This window comes from Jaculus jaculus, chromosome 8 (genome assembly GCF_020740685.1).
Source record: "Jaculus jaculus isolate mJacJac1 chromosome 8, mJacJac1.mat.Y.cur, whole genome shotgun sequence".
NCBI lineage: Eukaryota > Metazoa > Chordata > Mammalia > Rodentia > Dipodidae > Jaculus > Jaculus jaculus.
Window position 1 is genome coordinate 103426602 of NC_059109.1, and position 21681 is coordinate 103448282.

Genomic DNA, 21681 nt, shown 5'->3' on the forward strand with positions numbered 1-21681 from the left:
AACTGTGGAAAAATATTAAAAAGCCGCAAAGAGCCAGGCATGGTGGTGCACGCCTTTAATCCCAGCACTCAGGAAGCAGAGGTGGGAGGATCACTGAGTTCAAGGCCACCCTGGAGCTACAGAGTGAGTTCCAGGTCAGCCTTGACCAGAGTGAGACCCTACCTCGAAAAACAACAACAACAAAAAAAGCCACAAAGGATAAAAGGAGACAATTGTATTCTACAGAGAAAACACTGATACCTGTTAAAGTAAATACATAGTTTGTGTGTATACTTGTTCTGTGTCATATTCTGAACTAATGTCTGTAAACTATCATCTAAGGATTACAGTTTTGGAATGATCTGTAGTTTTTGTTTTTAAATAACTCTAATACTCACTTAGGCTTATATTTTTCAACATTAGCTTTTTTACAAAATCATAGACCAAAATAATATTTAGATACATTTGAATTAAAGTTATTCTGTTTATACATAAAAGTGCTTTAGTTTCCTTGATAACCGAAGCCAAATAAATATAATCTAATAATTAAACTTCATTTTCTTTCAGTATTAATTTCAAAGACCCACAGTTTGCTGAAGATTATATTTTTAAAGCTGTAATGCTCCCAGGAGCAAAGTAAGTAAACTACCTAGATGAATTTCGTGTGATGATGTTCATCCTTATAACTAACCAGTGTGTTTTCAAATGGTCAGAAAGCCAGCAACAGTACTGAAACCCAGTGACTGGGAAAAATCCAGCAATGGACGGCAATGGAAGCCCCAGCTTGGCTTTAACCGTGACCGGCGACCTGTCCACCTGGACCAAGCAGCCTTTAGGACTTTGGGGTGAGTTGTGGGTTCCTTATTTCTTGCATATTATGTTTTGTCTGAATTATCCCTCAAAGCAAGTCAGTATTTATGACACAGACCATAGAATAAAACTTTTGTGTCTATATAAGCTTTTGATACTTCACCATTTTTCTTCTTCATTTTTAGAAAAATCACTTCCTCTTTTTTATGTATTGTTTTTTGTTACATGAGAAATAAGTCATATTCTCTAACAAGTGTCTCTAGCTTTCTGACAGTTTTTTGAACTGAGTAAAACATACTCTTTGCCCTCAAGAAAGTTTAAACTGAAATATGACAGAATCTTAATAAAGTGCTATTACTACATTAGTACACAAAGTCACCAGGCTCTTAAATTTTTGTTGAGCCAGTACTTGAAAGGTGGTATCCCTTTGTTTGAATTGGCATTTTCCTGTTAGTTAAGACAATATGCTTATTGATAATTTATATTTTCTTTTTTTTTTTTTAATTATTTTTCGATGTATGGTCTTACTCTAGCCCAGGCTGACCTATAATTCACTTGGGAGTCTCAGAGTGGCCTTGAAGTCATGGCTATCCTCCTACCTCTGCCTCCCAAATGCTGGGATTAAAGGTGTACACTACCACTAAATTTCTAATTTTTATGTTTTGCTTTTAATGGTTATTAAATTGCCTTTTTCCTGTCTGTAGAAGCATATATATATACACACACACACACACACATACACACACATACAGTGTATGTGTGTGTATGTGTGTGTGTGTATAGAGAGAGAGAAGGGACTTGGAACCATGGAGCCAGTCAGTTATAGCTCTTATGGGTAGTGCAACAGGCTGGGCTGGCCCATACACTTAAAAGAATCTCAAAAGGCAGTCTGGGCTACATAGTGAACCAAAAACAGCAGATGGAGAAAGTATCTTGATTCAAGAATTATTTATGATAGGTCATATGTTGGTATTTTCAATTAATGGGAGCCTTAAGATTAAAAGGTGATTTTGGGTGGAAAGTCACAGCCAGCATGTAATTTGCATGGTGAAAGTAAGATAATATAGCATCATGGTTTAGAGTAGGATTCAGTTACCTTTCCTTATTTTCTTCATCTATCTATAAAAGTTACTATACCACTCTATGCTTCAGCAGTTTCTTTATGTGTAAAGTAAAAGCAATAATTAAACCTACCTTCTGAAGTTGTAAGAATTAGTTCATGTCTATGAAGCACTGAGAATAGTTTCCACATTATAAATGTTGGCTGTATTGTTTTGAAGTCTTCATTCCTTTTTTAAAAAATACTTTTATTTATTTGCAAACAGAGCAAGAAAAGGGGGAATGTGGGTGTGCCAGGGCCTCTTGCCACTGCATATGAACTCCAGATGATGCATGTGCCACCTGTGTGCATCTGGCTTTAAGTGGATACTAGGGAATTTAATCCTGAGTCATCAAGCCTTAAACCACTGAGCCATCTCTTCAGCCCCTGCATTCTTCATATGAAACACAACTTTAGAATAGTCTTAGAATATATTTTATATGATTACAATTATTTTGGAAGTACCATTGAAATGATAGAGTTCTGAGTTTTGATCTAAATTCTTATTTTTTTAGGATTTATCCTGAGACAATAATTTTCAAAGGAGCATAGTTACACAACTAAGTATATCTACCCCATTAAAATCTGTAATAGTGAAGCCAGTTGTGGTGGCACACGCCTTTTTTCATAGCACTCAGGAGGCAGAGATAGGATTGCCTTGAGTTAGAGGCCACCCTGAGAATACATAGTGAATTTCAGGTCAGCCTGGGTGAGAGCCAGACCCTACCTTGAAAAACAAAACAAACAAACAAAAAATCTATACCATCCTATTAAGTACCCTTCTCCCTTCTTTTCTCTTCCCTTTATACCTCTTTTTTAGCTTACTGGCCTTTGTTACTGAGTGTTTTTCCTGTTCACACAGAAGTTCAATCATCTGTAGCTAGAGTCCACATATGAGAGGGAACATGCAACATTTGGCTTTCTGGGCCTGGGTTACCTCACTTAGTATAATCCTTTCCAGATCCATTCATTTTCCTACAAATTTCATAACTTCATTTTTCTTTACCACTGAGTAGAACTCCATTGGATGAATGTACCATATCTTCATTATCCACTCATCAGTTGAGGGACATCTAGGCCTGCAAAGCCAAAGGATCCCAGTTCGACTCTCCAAGACCCACATCAGCCAGATGCACAAGGGGGGGGAACACGTATCTGGAGTTTGTTTGCAGTGGTTAAAGGGCCTGGTGTGCCCATTCTCTCTCTCCCCCTCTCCCTCCACTTATTTCTCTCTCTCAAATAAATAAATAATATATATAAAAAAAGAATCTTGGTGTGACAAATGGACATTTACTATCATCATTACCATTGTGTAGTTTCAAGCTTTAATTCTATGCCTTGTTCATTTTTACCTTAATTAGGTTTAACAGTTTAGTGTGGTGGATATATCTCCATACATAGGTCATATTTCTCAACACTTTTTTTTTTCTCATATGGGATCTCTTATGCAGCCATGTTATGCCAAGAGGCTCAGGGACTGGCATTTATAGCAATGCTGCACCACCGCCTGGGGCTTATCAAGGAAACCTGTACAGACCATTATTGAGAGGACAAGCCCAGATTCCAAAGCTTATGTCAAGTAAGTGGCTTTAATTAGTTATTTTATATTCTAATGGAAGTATGACAGCACTACTTGCTTTCCAGTACTCATTGCCAAGTTGATTTTTGCATCAATGTAGAGGTTAGTGGACCTAAAGAACTTTGAGTTAGAAAAGCTTTAAAATCTTTCAAATACATCTGTAGTTAATTGAGTAAGAGGTCCTGGATTTTTTTCTTATCTTTACTTGAACCCTATTTTTGAGTTAGCTTCTACAGAAGGATATATGTGGAGTTGAGGGTTCTCCACTTGTGCAATTTGAGTAGTTAAGTTAGATGCATAGATATGAAATGCTCATCACTTAGATACTAAATGATAAAAGTATCCTTTTCTTAACTAAGTTGTATATGATTTCTACTTAACATGCATTAGGAAAGAATATACCTCTTCTGTGAAGTCCTTGGCCTTTTTTTAACCCTTCGTAACTTGTCTTGTGGACAGTTTGATAACTGTGATAGTAAGTAACATGAGAAAGTTGCAGTTAGAAAGGAGAAAATAGTTGAATGCTACATTTCATAGGATGTGTGAATTTTAATTGTATTCCCCTCACTAACTTTAATTGTGTTTCTATTTAATATTATTTTAATCTCCACAGTTGTGTCCATTTATCATAAAAGTATGTCATGTTCTGAGTTCTCAAAACTGTGTTCAGGAAGCCTTTATTCGTTTCTATTGTTTGTTGCTGATAGGGCAGCATGGGAGAGAAGCAGCAGTTTGGCAGGATGCTAGCATTTTTTAAGTCTGAGCTATGTCACTTATGATCTGTTTCTGAATGTTTGTATATTTTCTAAAAATTGAATTCAAGAGAGAGGTGGTGGCTGGGGGTATGTGGTTTGGTTGTAGTCCTAGAATTCTGAGTTTTATCCCTACTCCCACATAGAATAAATAATGAATGTTATAGTGCAGTGACCTCCAGAACTCTTAAATCACCTTTTTTTTTTTTTTAATTAGGGTTTTGCTTATTTAGTTCAGCAGTCCTCCCTCAGTCTTTTGAATGCTGGGTTTGCAGGTGTGTCCCACCATCCCCTGCTTAAACATGTTATGATCTAAATTGTAGCTCATTGCTGTCTAACATAAAGCCAGACATTGTTGAAAGAACATACCAAGTAGAAGTTCATGACTTTAGGAAGTATATGGACCTACCTCTATTTTAATGTTACAAACCACATTTTAACTTTAATCATGGATTTTCTGGATACGGTACCCAAGAAGAAATGGGTCCTGAGGGTCTCGTTCTGTCAGTGCCCTCTAGTGTATGCTCCCTCTTTGGTGGTAGCCTTGTTGCATTTTATGGCTTAGTTGAATATAGCATATGAGACATTATCAGGAATACTTGGCACCCGGCAGTTGTCTTCTCTATCATGAAGTACAGGTGTACAAGTGAGCCTGTGGTGCACTGGCAGAATAGTTACTTTACTTCTAAGATGTAGCAGTTAACATTTCTGAGTATTTCTATATATTCATAATCAAGACCTACCATGTGCAACAGAGGCTTCTAATTACTTTGAAAGAGCTGTATGTGCCCTGAGATACTGCCAGTAAGTACTGAGATCATATGCAGCTTAATTTCAAAGCCAGCTTTTATTGACATGTTGCTTATTCATTCCCTTTTTCTTATGTTCTTTGCCATTTATTTTGGTCCATAATGGTATCACAAAGGAAAAATAATTGAGGTGTAGATATGCTAGAGCCAATATAATCATAGTTCAGGTGATATTTCTCGAGATGATGGATATGAGGAGTTTTTGTGGGAATTGCATTTATAAATTTCACAGATTTGTAAAAAGAGGTTTGAGTAGCAACATTGAAAGGATGACCTCACCATTGAGTAGTTTTCTTCCTTTTTGTATTAGTTCACTTTGCATTACTGTAACCAAATACCTGTGGTATGGTAACTTGCTCACAGTTGTGGAAGTGCATGGTCAAGGGGCCTTATCTGGTGATGGGCCTTCTTGCAGTGCAGGGCAGCATCACATATCGGGACAGTGAGCATCCTCTCTCCTTTTCCATAAAGCCCCAGGATCAGTCATGAGGTCTCCCTACTAATGATCTTACCTAATTCCAATCACCTCCCAAAATACCCTCCAAAAAAATATAGTTGATAAAGTTTCTACTCTTATTGCCTTTTCCCCTCCTCTCCTCACTCTCTTTTTCTTTTTGAGACAAGGTCTTGCTGTATTTTTCTCATTATCCTTGTACTTTTGGCTAAAGAGATCCTGGCTCAGCACCTCAAGTACCTAGGACTGCAGGCACTGCCATTGTGACTGGCCTCCATCCTCTTACTTTCTCACAGTAGAGATTAAGTGTCAATATATGATACTTTGGAGGATAGATACAAACCATATCTAAACTAAAGCCTCATGTTCCTAAGGCCCAGCAACAAGGTCTACTAATAGTGCGGTCTATCCAAACCAAATATTGCCTGATAGGTGTATGTATGTATGTATGTATGTATATATTTTTTTTTGTTATGTTGTTCAAGGTAGGCTTTTGTTCTAGCCCAGGCTGACCTGGAATTCACTAAGTAGTCTCACAGCTCTTCTCCTATCTCTGCCTCCCAAGTGCTATGATTAAGGGAGTGTGTCACTAGGCCCAGTTTAAATACTTTTTTAGAAACTTTTTTTGTACTCAAATAATTGATTTATTTTAAATTTGTGAATTATATCACCATTGTGAGATGGGCTTGGATATGCTTGTATTCAAATATGCAACAGAATAAATGCATAACTATGAAGAAAGAAAATCTGTGTGCTGACTGCCAACTATCATTTGCATTGGGCATAATGACTCACACCGGTAATCGCAGCACTTAGAAAGCTGAGGCAGGAGGATTCTTCCAGCTCAAGGCCAGCTTGGGATACAGAGTAAGACCTTACTTCAAATAAAAAATCAACCAAGAGCTAGAGAGATGCCATAGCGGTTAAGGCATTTGCCTGCGAAGCCTAAGAACCCAGGTTCAGTTCCCCAGTACCCACAAAAGCAAGATGCACAAGATGGGGCATGCATCTGTGTTTTGTTTGCAGTGGCAAGCAAGAGGCTCTGACACACCCATTCTCTCCCCACCCCCCACCTCTTCTCCCTTCTCTCGCTCCCCCCCAAATAAATAAACATATGATTTGCATATGCACTAAAGTTCATAATTAATCATTTAAAAAATCATCTTGAATGTCCCTCTTTGGTACATGTTGTCTGACAACAGTGATTCTTAACTTCTGGGGACTCAGGCCCACAACACATAACAGCCAATTTGGACAGGAAACAGATTGTTTTATAGTGAAATTAAAATCTTAGCCATTTAATCAGTCATTTAAGTGTTAGTGTCATAACTGTACTTTCTCTAATATAATGCAAAATTATACTCTGTCAGGTGTCTGATGGTGGTGTTTCTTATTGTTAGTCTGATTTGTCTTTACTATGTCAGTTTGCGGCTGATGAGTAATTGCCTGGGTACTGATAACTTGGAGTCAAGTGCAGTGTTGAGTACTCTGTGAATAAAGCATTTGGTTTCTGTAGCTCAGAGAGCCTGGTGTGTGACTTTTCTTCATTTTGGTCAGTAAACTTGTCAATTACCTACATTTGAAAAGTGATTTTTGATTAGAGCAATCAGTAAACATGGATGGAGTCTTTTCTATGATTATCATGTTGATTAGGTAAATTGTCACTTGAGAAACTGTTGGCAAAGCCTGGTTTTATGTGGCATTTGAGCTCTAGAAAAGGAAAGTTTAAAAGACCAGAGGGGGGATAAATTTATTTTTTTTCTCTTGCTTGTACCTTCTAAAGTGCAATTCATTATCTCACATTTTTTTCCTTTTCAGATAGATCTTATTAAAGCCATACAAATGAATGATGATAAGTTTGTTTTGCTGTCTACTTCATTACTTATCTGCCAGGCTATATTTCTGCTTTATGAATATTTAAGGGCTATATACATTACCCAGAGCCATAAAAAGAAATTTGTATAAAGGTAGTAACCTTGAAGCATTTCTTTGCTTTTTTTTATTAAAAACAAGGGACATTTTAATATTATGTGACAGGAATTTTTTGCTTAGGTTTGAGCAAATTACATGTTAAGTTTACTGTGGAAAAATTGTCCATCATTTAGCACTGGACCCACCTCTTATGTTTAATGAACTTGGCATTCCAGTTCTATTGGAAAATATTGTTCCCTTTAATTAACATGTAGTGTGAATTTAATGTATGTGCATTCCTGTTGAAGATGGCTATGCCTTACATTTTTACTGTTTTTGTTGTGCCTTCATTTTCCTTCTGTCCTTCTTTCTTCCTTCCTTTCTTTTGTTTTTTGTTTTTCAAGGCAGGGTCTTGCTCTAGGCCAGGTTGACCTGGAATTCACTATGTAGTCTCAGGGTGGTCTCCAACTCACTGCAGTTTTCCTACCTCTGCCTCCTAAGTGCTGGGATTAAAGGCCTCACCACCATACCCGGCCTATGCCTTCATTTTCTGCAAAAATTAGGATCAAGTGCTTTAGGAGGTTTCTTTTCATATCCATGTGTCTTTTTACTGTCTTTGATAAGTATGCATTGTATGTTTATAAGGAGACACTATGGAACTAGAATTACAGAATGAGCCAGTCATGGTGGCGCATACCTTTAATCCCAGCACTTGGGAGACAGAGGTAGGAGGATCACTGTGAGTTCAAGGCCACCCTGAGACTAGGAAGTGAATTCCAGGTCAACCTGGGCTAGAGCAAGACCTTGCCTTGAAAAACAAAGAAAACAGAAAAAAGAATTACAGAATGAAATATTAGTAATAAAAGGTACATATTTCCAGGGGTGAAATACAGAGGTCTGAATTAAGCTCACTGTTTCTTTTTACTTTGTCCCATTTGCTAGTTTTCTAGGTATAAAAACAAAATTCTTGGAACATTTAACTAGTTTTTTTTTTACAACGTCTTAATAGATGAGGCTTTAGGTTTAACAAAGTAATCATAAAATGTGGCACAAATGTTTATTTTACTTTCAGTAAATTGCTTTTTCATAAGTGGTAGTTCATTGAAAATTACCTGATATCTTTAGTAAATATACTAATTTTCCATCTAAGAAAGCCACACAAATGAAATAATTGCTTTTTGTTAGATCGAATTACCATTCTTTTGTTAGTTTATGGTATGTTTGTTTATTCTGGGTCCAGAATAGACAACTTTCTTCTCTCATTTTCTGTGGGCTGTATACTTAATTAGATTCTGGAATTCCTACTCAAGTTTTAAGTCATACTACATGTTACATGACCACTGGGAGACCAGCAACAGTGTTGTTACTCGGGTTGACTGCTGGTATTTGGGTTTTTAAGTGATTGAAAAAAGGGGCCATAATTCATATTGACTAGAGAATCCTACCTTGCTTTCAACTCAGAATGAGATTCGGCGTGGAAGGTAATGGCTGGCAAAGAAACCTAGAGCAGAGTGGGCCAGTTGTGTCACACTACAGTGCTCATCTGCCAGTACTTTGCTTAGCATGTTTCTCCTTTGTGGATATTTTGTTTGTCTGTTTATGAGAGAGAGAGGGAAGGAGGGAGGGAGGGGGAGAGTGAGAGAGAGAGAGAGAGAAAGAGAGAAAGAGAAACAGAGAATGACAATGGATATACCAGGGCCGCCTCCCACTGCACAGTAACTCCAGATGTGTTCGCCTCTTTGTGCACATATAACTTTACCCTGACCATCAAACTTGGCAGGCAAGCACCTTTAAAAACTGCTGAACCATCTCTCCAGTCCTCCTTTGTGGAAGTTTTAAAAGCACAGTTCCACTTCACTTTCTCTTTTTAGTAAAACCCAAATTTCACTGTTTTGGTTCTTTACCAGAGATAAGATTTCATTTTTTTCTTTTCGTACAAGAAAGTAATTTGAAAAGCATGTTTATGGTTTGTGTTTCCATTGAAATGTGAGCCTGAATATATTATAGTAAGCCATGTTGTGCTTTGTCTCGGGAGACTGGAGGAGGTTACTGTCCTCACACAGTGAACTCGTTACACAACTTCTGGAATCAGCTATTTTAATTAGGTCATGACAGGCCCTGCTTAAGGTAAAGAAATGAATGCAAGGCTGAATGAAGGTAGGAGTGGCCCTTGGGTGATACCAACTCTCTGAGCTACTGAGTACAAATGTCTTGACTGGCCAGGTGTGGTGGGCCTTTCCTTCTATGTGATGGTCAATTTTTCTAGAAGAGTAACAGCCGTTTAATGCTTCATCTAAATAGATATTACTGTCAGTTCAGCTTTGTGCTAAGGGGACAAGTTTGTCAGAAAATGATGAAAAAATGGGTGATCCCTTCTTTAGTATCTCTTCCTGGTTTCTGTTGGAGAGGCTGTATGTTCTTTGCTTGACTGCAGAGCATTGGCACTTTCATGAGGAAATTCCATTTGTACTTGTGAAAAACACTTAGATACTCTCTTTTTTGTATTGCATTTATAAAGTGCAAATGTTAATTTATATGTATGTGCTTGTATATCCACAAGTACTATGCAAAATGAGTTAAGTGGCCAAGATTACTGTGGTGGTTTGATTTAGGTATGCCACATAACCATAGGTGGTATAAATGCTAGGTCCCCAGCTGGTAGGAATTTGGGAATTAATGGAAGCAATGTATTGGGGGGGGGGGTATGCCTGTTATAGCCAGCTTCCTGTTGCCAGTGTTTGGCACACTCTCCTGTTGCTGTGGTCCATCTGATGTTGGCCAGGAGGTGATGTCTACCTTCTGCTCATGCCATTATTTTCCCCTGCCATTGTGGAGCATCCCCTCGAGTCTATAAGCCAAAATAAACCCCTTTCCCCCCCCCCCCCACCACCACCACAAACTGCTCTTGGTTGGGTGTTTTCTGCCAGCAATGCAAACCTGACTGCAACAGTTACTTAAACTATTTTGTTGCCAGAGGAAAAATAATAATGTATTCATCCTGTTGGTTATTTTTGTATTTGTGATTAACCATGATATTAGTGTATTTGGTTTACATTATGTCTATCCCAGATCTCTTTTTAGGAACTTTTAAATATAAAATGTGTGGGTAGGTTAGAAGCGATTCCTCTTAGAAGTCCTCTGTGAACCAGTCTGTGTTTATTTTCCAGATATGAGGCCCCAAGATTCCTGGCGAGGCCCTCCTCCTCTTTTCCATCAGCAAAGATTTGACAGGTAATAACAAAGCAAACATGGCTTTTCAATGTTTTGCCTATATCAACATTTGGGTTTTGTTGTCTGCTTAGGAAGGAACCAAAGCTTCTATGGTTTGAAATATACTTTTCCTACCAAAAACAATTTTTCTTGCACCTTTTTTTTTTTTTTAGAAAAATACATGTTTAACACTTTGAATTAAAATACTCATGTTTACACACTTTCCTTCATTCTTGGCCTTTATCTTATTGACACTTTTGCAGTACCCTGAAAAATGCAACACAGAAAGCTTAAAACTGTATTAGATTTTAGTCAGGCTAAACAAATTTCTTTTTAGCAGGGTTGTGCAGCTTAATGAGGCATAACTAATGGTGTTCCACTTTTATCATGTCTGTGCTGGCAGCGAAGCATTAGCACAGACCAGCTATTGATTCTTGCTACAGACCTCTTGAAGTCCTAATCAGCTTCTTTGGTACAACTTTTTCAGGGCTGACAGGCCTATTGTAGGCCAGTGTCACTGTAGGTCAGTAGTTATTAGTTGCCACTGAAAACAGTTTCTTTAACTACTTAAGACTGAACTGAATTAAATGCAGAAGGGACTCAGAAGAGGATTATGGGATCTGCAGTCTAATAAGTACCATGGACTAGAAAGAATGTGACATGGTTTAATAACAAGGGATGTTTGACATGTGCTCTTCCATTCATAAGTTGTGTTCTCCTGTCAGATGGACTTTTCCACAAGGCAGCTAGGCACATTATGAATAATGATATTAACATCTGTAGAATAATTTTTTTAAGTGCAGCTTTAAGACATGTCATTTTCTGCTGGCTTCGACAGCATCAATAAATTCAAAACCAAATGGAGTTGCATCACAGGAAGCCTTCTTTTTTGACCTCTCCTGTTCTGATTTGTTTCACTCAGCCTTTTCAGCCATCTCTGATCTGTTCATATCAGAAATGAATCAAGTATGTTTACAAATGGTGTTTAAGATGGTGCTCTGCTTATAAGAACACTCAGCAACTATTTCTACAGTCCAGTATTTCCTTCTGTTGCTTTCTTTGAGATGATGAAAAGAATTATGCTATTCAGCTACTAATAGTGTCACCTCCATATACAAGCCACATTTTAACTTTGATGTAACTAGTAATGTGTATTTGTGTTCTTTATTCAGTGTAAGTGCCCAAAGCACATAGCAGTACAATTTTATTATCAACAAGGTAGAGATAGGGTCTCACTGTGTATCCCAGCTGTCCTTGAACTAGCCGTCCTCCTGCTTCAGTCTCCTCAATGCAAGTATTGAGAGTACAGGTATGTACCAGCATCGCCAGCTTAGGAACATTTCAAAACAAATTAAGGAGTAAAGATTTCTAGATTATACACTTAATTTCATTTTCCTTTTATTCAGTTCTTTCCTATATTAATACTGTCTCACATTTATGTTCTGCTTATGAAGGGTCAGCAGTATGTCACAATCCTTCATAAATTGGACTCTATATTTTTTCAGGAAACCAACCTTTTAAAGTAGATACTGGTACTTTTACATTTTTTTGTTTATTTATTTATTTGAAAGTGACAGAGAAAGAGGCAGGTAGAGAGGAAGAGAGAATGGGCACGCCAGAGCCTCCAGCTACTGCAGACGAACTCCAGACATGTGCGCCCCCTTGTGCATCTGGCTAACGTGGGTCCTGGGGAATCGAGCCTTGAATCAGGTCCTTAGGCTTCACAGGCAAGCGCTTAACTGCTAAGCCATCTCTCCAGCCCACTTTTACATTTTTTTTAATATGTTTTGTTTATTTTTTATTTATTTATTTGAGAGAAAGATAAAGGGAGAGAGAGAGAAGGGCACACCAGGGCCTCCAGCCACTGCAAACGAACTCCAGACGCATGCATCCCCTTGTGCATCTGGCTAACGTGGGACCTGGGGAACCGAGCCTTGAACCGGGGTCCTTAGGCTTCACAGGCAAGCGCTTAACCGCTAAGCCATCTCTCCAGCCCACACTTTTACATTTTTTGAAAGAATATTTTTATTTACTTGCAAGCAGAGAAAGTGGGGACACCAGGGCCTCTAGCCACTGCAAATGAACTCTGGATGCATGTGCCACCTTGTGCATCTGGCTTTACATGGGTACTGGGGAATTTAATCTTGGTCATTACATTTGGCAGGCAAGTGCTTTATCCACCGAGCATTGCTCCAGCCCTATTTCTACATTTTAACAGAGAAAACTGAAACACTTATTTCTGTAGCTTACCTATGGTCACTCTTCTTTGCTGTTCTTCACCAAGAAATGTTTAGCTAGGGAAAATTATTCACCAGAATATTTACTCTAATAAATAACATAATAATAAATAGCATAACAGAGAGCCAAGGCACATTCTAGGGACTAGGGGATCTCTGTGTACTTCTGAGGTACTTCCTTCAGTCCCAGAGGCTTTCTTACCTCTGTACACCTGATGAATTTTCTGTGATTACATTCTTTGTCCCTTTCCTGACATGGTGTTCACCAAGTTTTATTCTTATTCTACCTTCACCACATACTGGTGTTACCAGTATTCTGTGAACCGAGCAGGTGAGTGACAAATTTGGTTTCGTTTTAGTTACTTACAGTCATGCCTGAAAGCAAAGATTGAAGATAAGCATTAATAGAACTCTGTCTTGATCTTCAAAACATAGTTATTCAACAAATAATAATCCCCACTTTTTGGAGGCTGTGTGTTGTTAATGTGGCCCAGGCTGGCCTGCAACTCAAATTCCTCTTAACAAGTGCTGGCGAAATAATACTGTTTTATTCATAAAGGAAACTTGGAATTCTGCTGTCCTAAAATCCACCCATTAACAAGTAGATAATAGGGCTGGAGAGATGGCTTAGCGGTTAAGCGCTTGCCTGTGAAGCCTAAGGACCCCAGTTCGAGGCTCGGTTCCCCAGGTCCCACGTTAGCCAGATGCACAAGGGGGCGCACGCATCTGGAGTTCGTTTGCAGAGGCTGGAAGCCCTGGCGCGCCCATTCTCTCTCTCCCCCTCTATCTGTCTTTCTTTCTGTGTCTGTCGCTCTCAAATAAATAAATTTAATGAAAAAAAAAACAAAACAAGTAGATAATAGTATATCATTAATTTCCAAAGCACTTGTCAGTCCAACCATTTAAACCTTGTGTGACATAGAGGAAAAACCATTTGACTTTGCCAGGAAGTTCTAGGGAGCAAATAGTGGAGCCAGGTTTTCATGATTTTTAGTTCAGAACATATCCACTGCACAATTTTGAATGGTGTTGAGAATCCTATAACAAAATAGAATTTTAACTGTCTGTTTTCTAAACTACTGTGTGTTGTCTTGAGTTGCTTCCTAATAGTATTTATAATTCATATATTCCTTTGACTTAAAAAATACAATGAGAGCCAGAAGTTGAGACAGAAAGGTTGGATTTTGAGACCTGTCTAGGTTACATAGACCCAATCTCAAAAACAAATAAATACACAGTGCGTCTTCCTTCCTACACACATGTGTATATGCACACACACCCACAGAACTTAATAATATAATAAAGCCAATAACAAGTGGGAGATAATTCATTATTTTAATTCCTCACCATTTAACAATATAAGGTAGCCATTTACTTAGTTTTCCACCAGTGGATATTCAGGCCAGTTAGTCATGAAAAAATCTTTTTAAATGATCACATATAAATATGCCATGCATATAAATTTATACTTCCCAGATTGGTGGACTTCAGTGCCAGCCACTTTTCAAAGCAGTTTAAGAATATTGTTGCCACCATGATATCAAAAGATGTGTCAGTTTTGAACCACTTACTTTTAAAAAGTTAATATGGGCCAATTTAAGTGTTTCCATGTTTTTAAAACATGTTTTCTTAAGCCACAGGTGGTGGCACATTCATTTAATCCCAGCACTTGGGAGGCTGAGATTGGAGGATCACTGTCAGCTCAAGTCCAGCCTGGGGCTACAGAGTGAGGTCTATCTAGGTCAGTCTGGATTAGTGTGACACCCTACCTCGAAAAGAAAACAAAATATATTTTCTTAGGTAAATTTCAGTTTGCTTATAATTGCCATAGAAATAAGTTTATCTTGTAAGGAATAAAGGCATTTCTGCCAGTAATCAGAAGAGGGTAGCACATGCCGTTGAGCTTTGCTCATTTTGTTCCTTTTTTTTTTTTTTTTTTTTTGGTTTTTCAAGGTAGGGTCTCACTGTAGCCCAGGCTGACCTGGAATTCACTATGGAGTCTCAGGGTGGCCTCAAATTCACAGCAATCCTCCTACCTCTGCCTCCCGAGTGCTGGGATTAAAGGTGTGTGCCACCACGCCCAGCTATTTTGTTCCATTTTTATTACTAATGGTTTTTATCATAACAATTATCATTTTTAGAGGCTGGGGAGATGTCTCAGTGTTTGAAAGTGCTTTGTTGCAAAGCCTGCTGACCTGGGTTCAATTCCCCAAGACTCACATAAGCCAGGCAGGCATTCATTTGTGGCAACAAGAGATTCTTAACATGTACACATAAACACGTGTAAATAAATAAATCCTTCTTTAAAAAATTATTTTTATCCAAACAATTACTAGTAGTCATTTAACAAAAGCAAAAATTGTTTGTTTAAGACTGTTCCTATTTTTATAACATATAGGCATTAATTTTTTTTTTTTTTTTATTTACAAGGGGTAAGAGAAACCAAGAGACTGGAAGGGAGGGAGAGAGAATGGGCATTTATTTTTATTATTTACTCGAGAGAGAGAAAATTGGCATGCCAAGGCCTGTAGCCACTACAGACAAACTCCAGACTCATGTGCTACCATGTTCATAGGGCTTAGATGAGACTAAAAATATTATAGTTAACACAGTGTGTGAGTTGTAATTTTCGCTTGTAGATTTTGTGTAAACATCCTAATATTGATGAATCTCCTTGGCCACATCCCTTCCCACTTCTGCAGAAGCCAGAAGAGACCACTCGAAATAGATAAGGCATTCTTGCCAGAAATTATTTGTACTAATAATGAACCTAGAAAATAATTATAAGCCCTAAATATATGCATTTCTTTCTGACTCTTTTAAAAGGTCAAAGCATGTCATATTATTAGACTTCTAATTTCAGCCATTAACTAAAGTAATAGCCTTGGCTTCTAGAGTTCTTCAGAGAGCTTTTGTCTTTGAGTTATTGCACAAGAATATTGTCTTTGTTTGTTTGTTGTTGTTGTTATTGTTTTGTTTATAAGAAGGCTTCAAGTGAAGAAGGGAGAGTAGAGAGGATGGATTCAGACTTGAATAGCTGTAAAAAGAATGCATCCATCACCCAGTGGACCCAACTGCAGGCTTTTGTTCCTAAAAAATGTTTTTGAACCCCCAAAGCAGTGAAATTCATATGCTGATTGGATTATTGCAAACATAGGCTAGTCAGCACCTTAGTTTTATTGAATTCTTCCTAATATCATCTGTGGTCCCAAAGTTTCTAATGTTAACACACACAGGACTATTTTGCTTCTGCTTAGTCTTTGTAGCAACATCTATAAAATAGGAATGGAGGAAGATGTCTTACAGAGAAAGTTAGTGTTTAAATAGTGATTGCCTTTAGAAGGTATATCTCCGCTGTGTTATGTGACAAGTTTTAATTAAGTTATGATTTAATGCCTTCTACCTGTTGTTTTGTATCAGCAAAGTTAAAATAGGCACTTGAAGACAATTAAAACATTTCTTTCAACTACTAATCTGGGACAGCAAACTGGGTTATAATAGCTGTTGAATCTGTGTTCCCATGTAAACTGTACACCAAATGCCAGTCAGCCCATGCCAATTAGTGCTCATGTTGCTAGGTCACCATGGTCAATTGAAAGCTGCATCAATAGAACTTGAAAAGGTTTCTTCCCGATCAGACCTTCTGACATATTGAGCAGAATAATGGATGGGAAAAAATAGCCTAGTCCCCTACCCTGGATTCAAAATACTCAGCAGTAAGAATTCATTTGCAACCTGCAATTAACTAGAAAGAAAAGATTGTAAGAATGAGGCTGAACATTTAAAAAAAATAAGGCCTTATTCTCCTGTCCTGTATGTGTTTACTCTGGATAACATCATAAATGTAGCCAACATGGTGATCTTACATCCAGACCTTCAAATGACTAAAAAGGAAATATAGTAAAAACTGAAAAGAGTATTTTATAAAAGTCAGACCTTCTGGACCAGTTGATGAAAGTGTCTATTGTAATAAATGCTTGAGCTTCATGAGATACTATACTGGGTACAAGAGACATAAAGGCCATACTGATACTATATATCCCATATGACAAGTCCAGACTAATTGGCTAATTTGGAAAAGACCTGCCTGTTTGAGGAATTAGGAAGATGACTCAGTGGTTAAAGGCACTTGCTTACAAAGCCTGACAGCCTGGATTTGATTCTCCAGCACCCACATACAGCCAGATACATGCACAAAACAAGGCACGTGCATCTCTTGTTGTTTGTAGTGGTAAGATACTCTACTGTGCATGTGCCTACAAGTGCACATATACACACAAATGAATAAAAATATTTTAAAAACAAATACTTGCCCACCCGAGGGTTGTGTAGTAAAATAGGCTTCACTGCTAATAAAAATGTGGTGCCTTTCCACAGAGGTGTCGCAGCTGAACCTCTGCTGCCATGGAACCGGATGCTTCAAACCCAAAATGCACACTTTCAGCCAAACCAGTACCAGATGCTGCCTGGGCCTGGAGGATATCCACCTAGACGGGATGATCGTGGAGGAAGACAGGTAATAGCATGTAGACTGTAGAGGAAAAGAATACTGCTCATTTCATATTTAAACGTGCCTCTCTGGGCTCAGTATTTTTCTTAACAATGTTTCTGGGAAAGTAATAAAGTAGCTTAGTTGAGCTTGTGCCTGTCAAACTGTTTAAGGTAAGTACCTGCCTTAATAGGTTATACATTGAAAATTCTGAAGATTTCCAACCTAGAACCATGTTTATTTTTTAAGGATATTTAATTAATAGAAACTATACCTGTCGTTAACAAATCAGAATTTTCTGAATTCAAGTAGAAAGTTTTGAAAATCTACCTATTTAGTGGTTGTCCTGATTAATCTTAGAAATCTGTCTTGATTTGTCATTGAATTCCTCCTTGTGGAAGTTTTTCCTTGAAGATTTCCACATGCTCTGCTGCTGTTCTATTTAAAGAGCTATGCCAATGAATCTGTGTCATAATTCATAGAAACATTTAAGCTGCATTATCTTCTATTGCTACCATACAGTTTTAGCAACATTTAAGACTGAGGCCTATTTAACATAATTTTCTCTAGCATTTCGATACTCTAGGCAGAATCTGCATGCACTTTAATCAGATTCTGGTAGAGAGCAGGATTGGAATGCTATGATTCTGAGAGTAGTATTCATGGAGACTGGCACCTGCAGTGATGTGAAGTGGTATTAAATTGCTTACCTGGTATCGCCTGCAGACCTTTTGCAGTGCTTCACATATTAATTTTCCAAGCCGGGTTCTTGTTACGTGTCCCTTTTAAATGTAAGATCTTTCCAGTAGCTGAGAAAAAAAAAATCTTTTTTTCTACACTTGTAAAATGTATTTTTACATTAGCCTTATATGAAAGCAATCACTTTAATTGCACATGTAATGCCTTTTGAGAGGATTTTGTTAAAATTCATTAAAATCACTTCATAGAATTTGAGTTCATTTCACTGAACACCTCTAAAAAGTCCTATCACTTGCTGTTTTATATTGTGTTCCAGAGGATGTACCTTAGATGGGACATAGCAATATTACATTGACCAATGTAGTCTAATGTGTTACATGTAGCTGGAGTCTAGATGGCACTAGACAGTTTCATAGCAGCATTTTTGAAATAAGGGCATACTTATAACTAAAGAAACTGGAGAATGTTCAATTGTCAGTGCATCTTGCCAGTCATGAACTGAAAACCAAAATCTCTTATGGCTTGATAGCAGAGCTGGGGTCTGGCTGCTTAGGCAGCTAAATCCTGCTGTCTGCTTAGGAGATCTTCCCTTTTAAGGAATTGTGGTGTTAAACAAGGTAAAATTCTCTTCACTAAGAGGATATAGACCAGTTAGGAAGGCTTCTTTTTGGAAATATATTCATTCTTTTTTTTTTTTTTTCCCCTGTCTTGTTTCTACCGAGGTTCACTATTAAATGAAATTTTGCCTTCATTATGTCTTTAGTGAAGGTGATGTGACTAAACAAGGTTTTTGCCTATGTTGTAGCATCCTGGGTGTGAACATACTATAGTCTAAACTGCTAAAGTGCTCAAAGTGGCAGCATGAATCCTACAGCTCTAGAAAGGGAAGCCTACAGTTCTAGAAAGCTATTTTCTTTTTTCCTTTTTCTTTTGTGATGTTGGGGATTAAACCCAGGGCCTCACACACACTTGGCAAGCACTATACCACTGAGCTATATACATCCTTATCCCTTAGAAATGGAATTATGAATTATCTTGTATTATATACAAATGTTATTTATAAGCATGCTAAGGTGTGTTATAAATTTTATCTTTCATATATAATCTTATTACTTACTGTTCTGTTTTTTAACCAAATAAAAATTTATCTCTGACATTAAGTATTCCTTAGGCCCCTGCTGCCTCAGCAAGCCTCTTCACTTGATTAAACAGAATGGCTTTGCTAGCGTGGATGCATAGCATAGATGGTGGGAAAGTACAAGAACACCATATATGATTACACAGAACATTTCACTTGCTCATTTGTGAACATTTAGGGAATTTTGTAGGTGTGGTTGTTAGTGCTTACTTGGTTGGTTTGCAGTGATACCACTGTGTGAGTGTTTAGCTCTGCAACAACTTAATGTTAACACTCTGGGTTCACAGTACATACTTTTGAGGATTTCTGTAGGGTGTACTTTAAGAAATAGTTTCTTAATGATGCGCTTTTCCACAGAGATGTAAAGTTAATTTCTTTGCAAAGTATTAAGTCAGAAGATAAACAAAAACTAACTTTTTTTTATTTTTAGGGATATCCCAGAGAAGGAAGGAAATACCCTTTGCCACCACCCTCAGGAAGATACAACTGGAATTAAGCTTTTGTAAAGCTTTCCGAATCTTTTCATCGTTCTACAATTTTATGCTATTTGTGGAAAGGAGATTTCTTTCTCAAGTAGTAGTTTTTAATAAAACTACTGTACTTTGTGTATTTCCTTTAATTGTGTATATTTCTACTGATCTGATCTCACTGTTTTATGTTGCTTTTTAGAGATGTGTGTTGCATAATGCAGTGAATTTGAATTTATTATTGCTTGTAAAACACATTTGATGAAATTAGGAGTCCTGGATTTTCATTATGGTTCAAATCAAACTAGCTCCATGATGATTTTTTTAATGCACATGAATTAGGTATGAACATTTGAGCTGGAACTCTCAGCAAACTAGAATATATATTGTTCAGCATTTCTTTGGAAACATTTCATTAAAATACTTGTCTTATAGAAATTTCTGGACTTTAGTAAAAAAAAAAAATAAAGGTAAACTTTAAAGACTGGTTTCTTGTGTTATTCTTTTAGAATACATCAGTTGAAAAAATCTTAAACATTTTTTTATAAATAAACTTTTGAAGAAAATAATACATTTCTAAAAGTAGATGTCAAAAGTCAGTGAAGATTTTAAGAATAATTCAACAAAGACCTTTATTATACTAGTATATTGCCAATAATCTGAGAATTTTTTTACATTCTTACAAATTTCATACTTGCTTTCCAGTTTTAATGACTTACTTTTAAATATTTTATATGAGTTTGAAATTTTTAATTCATAGCTAACCTACTGCATAGTGGATTTTTAGCTGTTTTTTTTCATAGTAGAATCCAATTTTTACTTTTTTTCCTTCAGTTATGCACACTATCTTTAAATACATGCTTGGAGTTCACATACACCACTTTCATGTGCATTTTTATTTGGTTGCCCTAATGAACACACATGACACCATGAAGACACTGATGATTGCTGCCTTGTCTCAGTTGACCTGATTTAGGACGTTTGTTCTTTAGTATTCATCTAAAACACACTTGTGAATCTTAGTGTACATAGGGGGGAAAATCCACCTTAACCTTGAATTGGAAAGTATTTTGAAGCTGTTGAGTTCATTCATGATGATGGCTAATGCAGCAGGACCCTGCTGTTCTTAGGAATCTCCAGTAGAAACTGCCCACCATTGTATTTATAGCAAATGCCTTATGCTAATTTCTCTGTAATTTTCAAATACTAAAGATGTTTAGTCATTAAATAAAGTACCATATATTCAAAGGAAGCCTGTGTCGTCTTATGTATAGCTTCACAGGTACCATATGCAAGCCCACATGTCTACCTTCTATTTTCCCAAACCTTTAGTTTTGGTTTAGTTTTAAGCCTTCATAAGACTGTTTTTGATATAGCTGAGTTTGGGGTGTCTTGAGTGTTTGGAAGAACTCTAAGAAAAAAGCCTGATGAACTTAAAGCAAATAACTAAGTCTGCAGAATTGGTATGCCCCAAATCTGCCCAGCTGCTGAAACTTTCCTTCTCTTCATCTCCCCCCCCCCATCTCTGACTTGCCCACCTACCTATTACACAGAAATGGTCTTATTTCAATAAAATGCTCTGTTACGCTTTCAAGTGGGGTATTTGCATCTATAAATGTCACCTGAAAATTCTAACGTCACAGTCAATGGGCTAATTTTGTTACTTCGGTGCCATTATGTTATTATTAGGGCACATTTTTTTTTCAGCGTCTCACATTAAAGTTTTTAAATCTTTGCTCCTAGAAACAGCTGTGGCGCTAAGGGCCAATAATGAACGGCTCTTCCTTTAAAGCGCCAATGAGATGTACATTTAAGCACAAAGCCTTCTGCAAACTGGTATTAGATTGCCATTTAGTGCTACAAAGGCCAATTGGGTATAATGACTGATAGGTTAATTTTCCTGCGAAGACCCAGGGCAACATAACAGGCTGGGGTGGGGGTGGGGATCCTGTCCTCCTGCCCCCCCCCCCCCCAACACACACACACAGCGACTTGGGTGGAGGTCAGATACTCCTGAAGCCGGCGCTGGGGCGGTGCAGCAGCCGCCG

The 21681-nt window shown here is 37.6% G+C and overlaps 1 protein-coding gene across 3 annotated transcripts in view; it reads left to right on the top strand.

Moving 5' to 3' along the window:
• Nucleotides 1–20885, top strand: part of Xrn2 (5'-3' exoribonuclease 2) — a 78395-nt gene extending 57510 nt beyond the window's left edge. For all 3 annotated transcript variants that reach the window (XM_004668740.2, XM_045156923.1, XM_045156925.1), the window contains 6 exons: nt 547–615; nt 693–824; nt 3340–3467; nt 10561–10624; nt 17218–17356; nt 19597–20885. In XM_004668740.2, coding sequence (XP_004668797.1) covers nt 547–615; nt 693–824; nt 3340–3467; nt 10561–10624; nt 17218–17356; nt 19597–19662 — 598 coding nt within the window. In that variant the 3' untranslated portion in view covers nt 19663–20885. The remainder of the gene's footprint in view (nt 1–546; nt 616–692; nt 825–3339; nt 3468–10560; nt 10625–17217; nt 17357–19596) is intronic.
• Nucleotides 20886–21681: the final 796 nt, after the last annotated feature.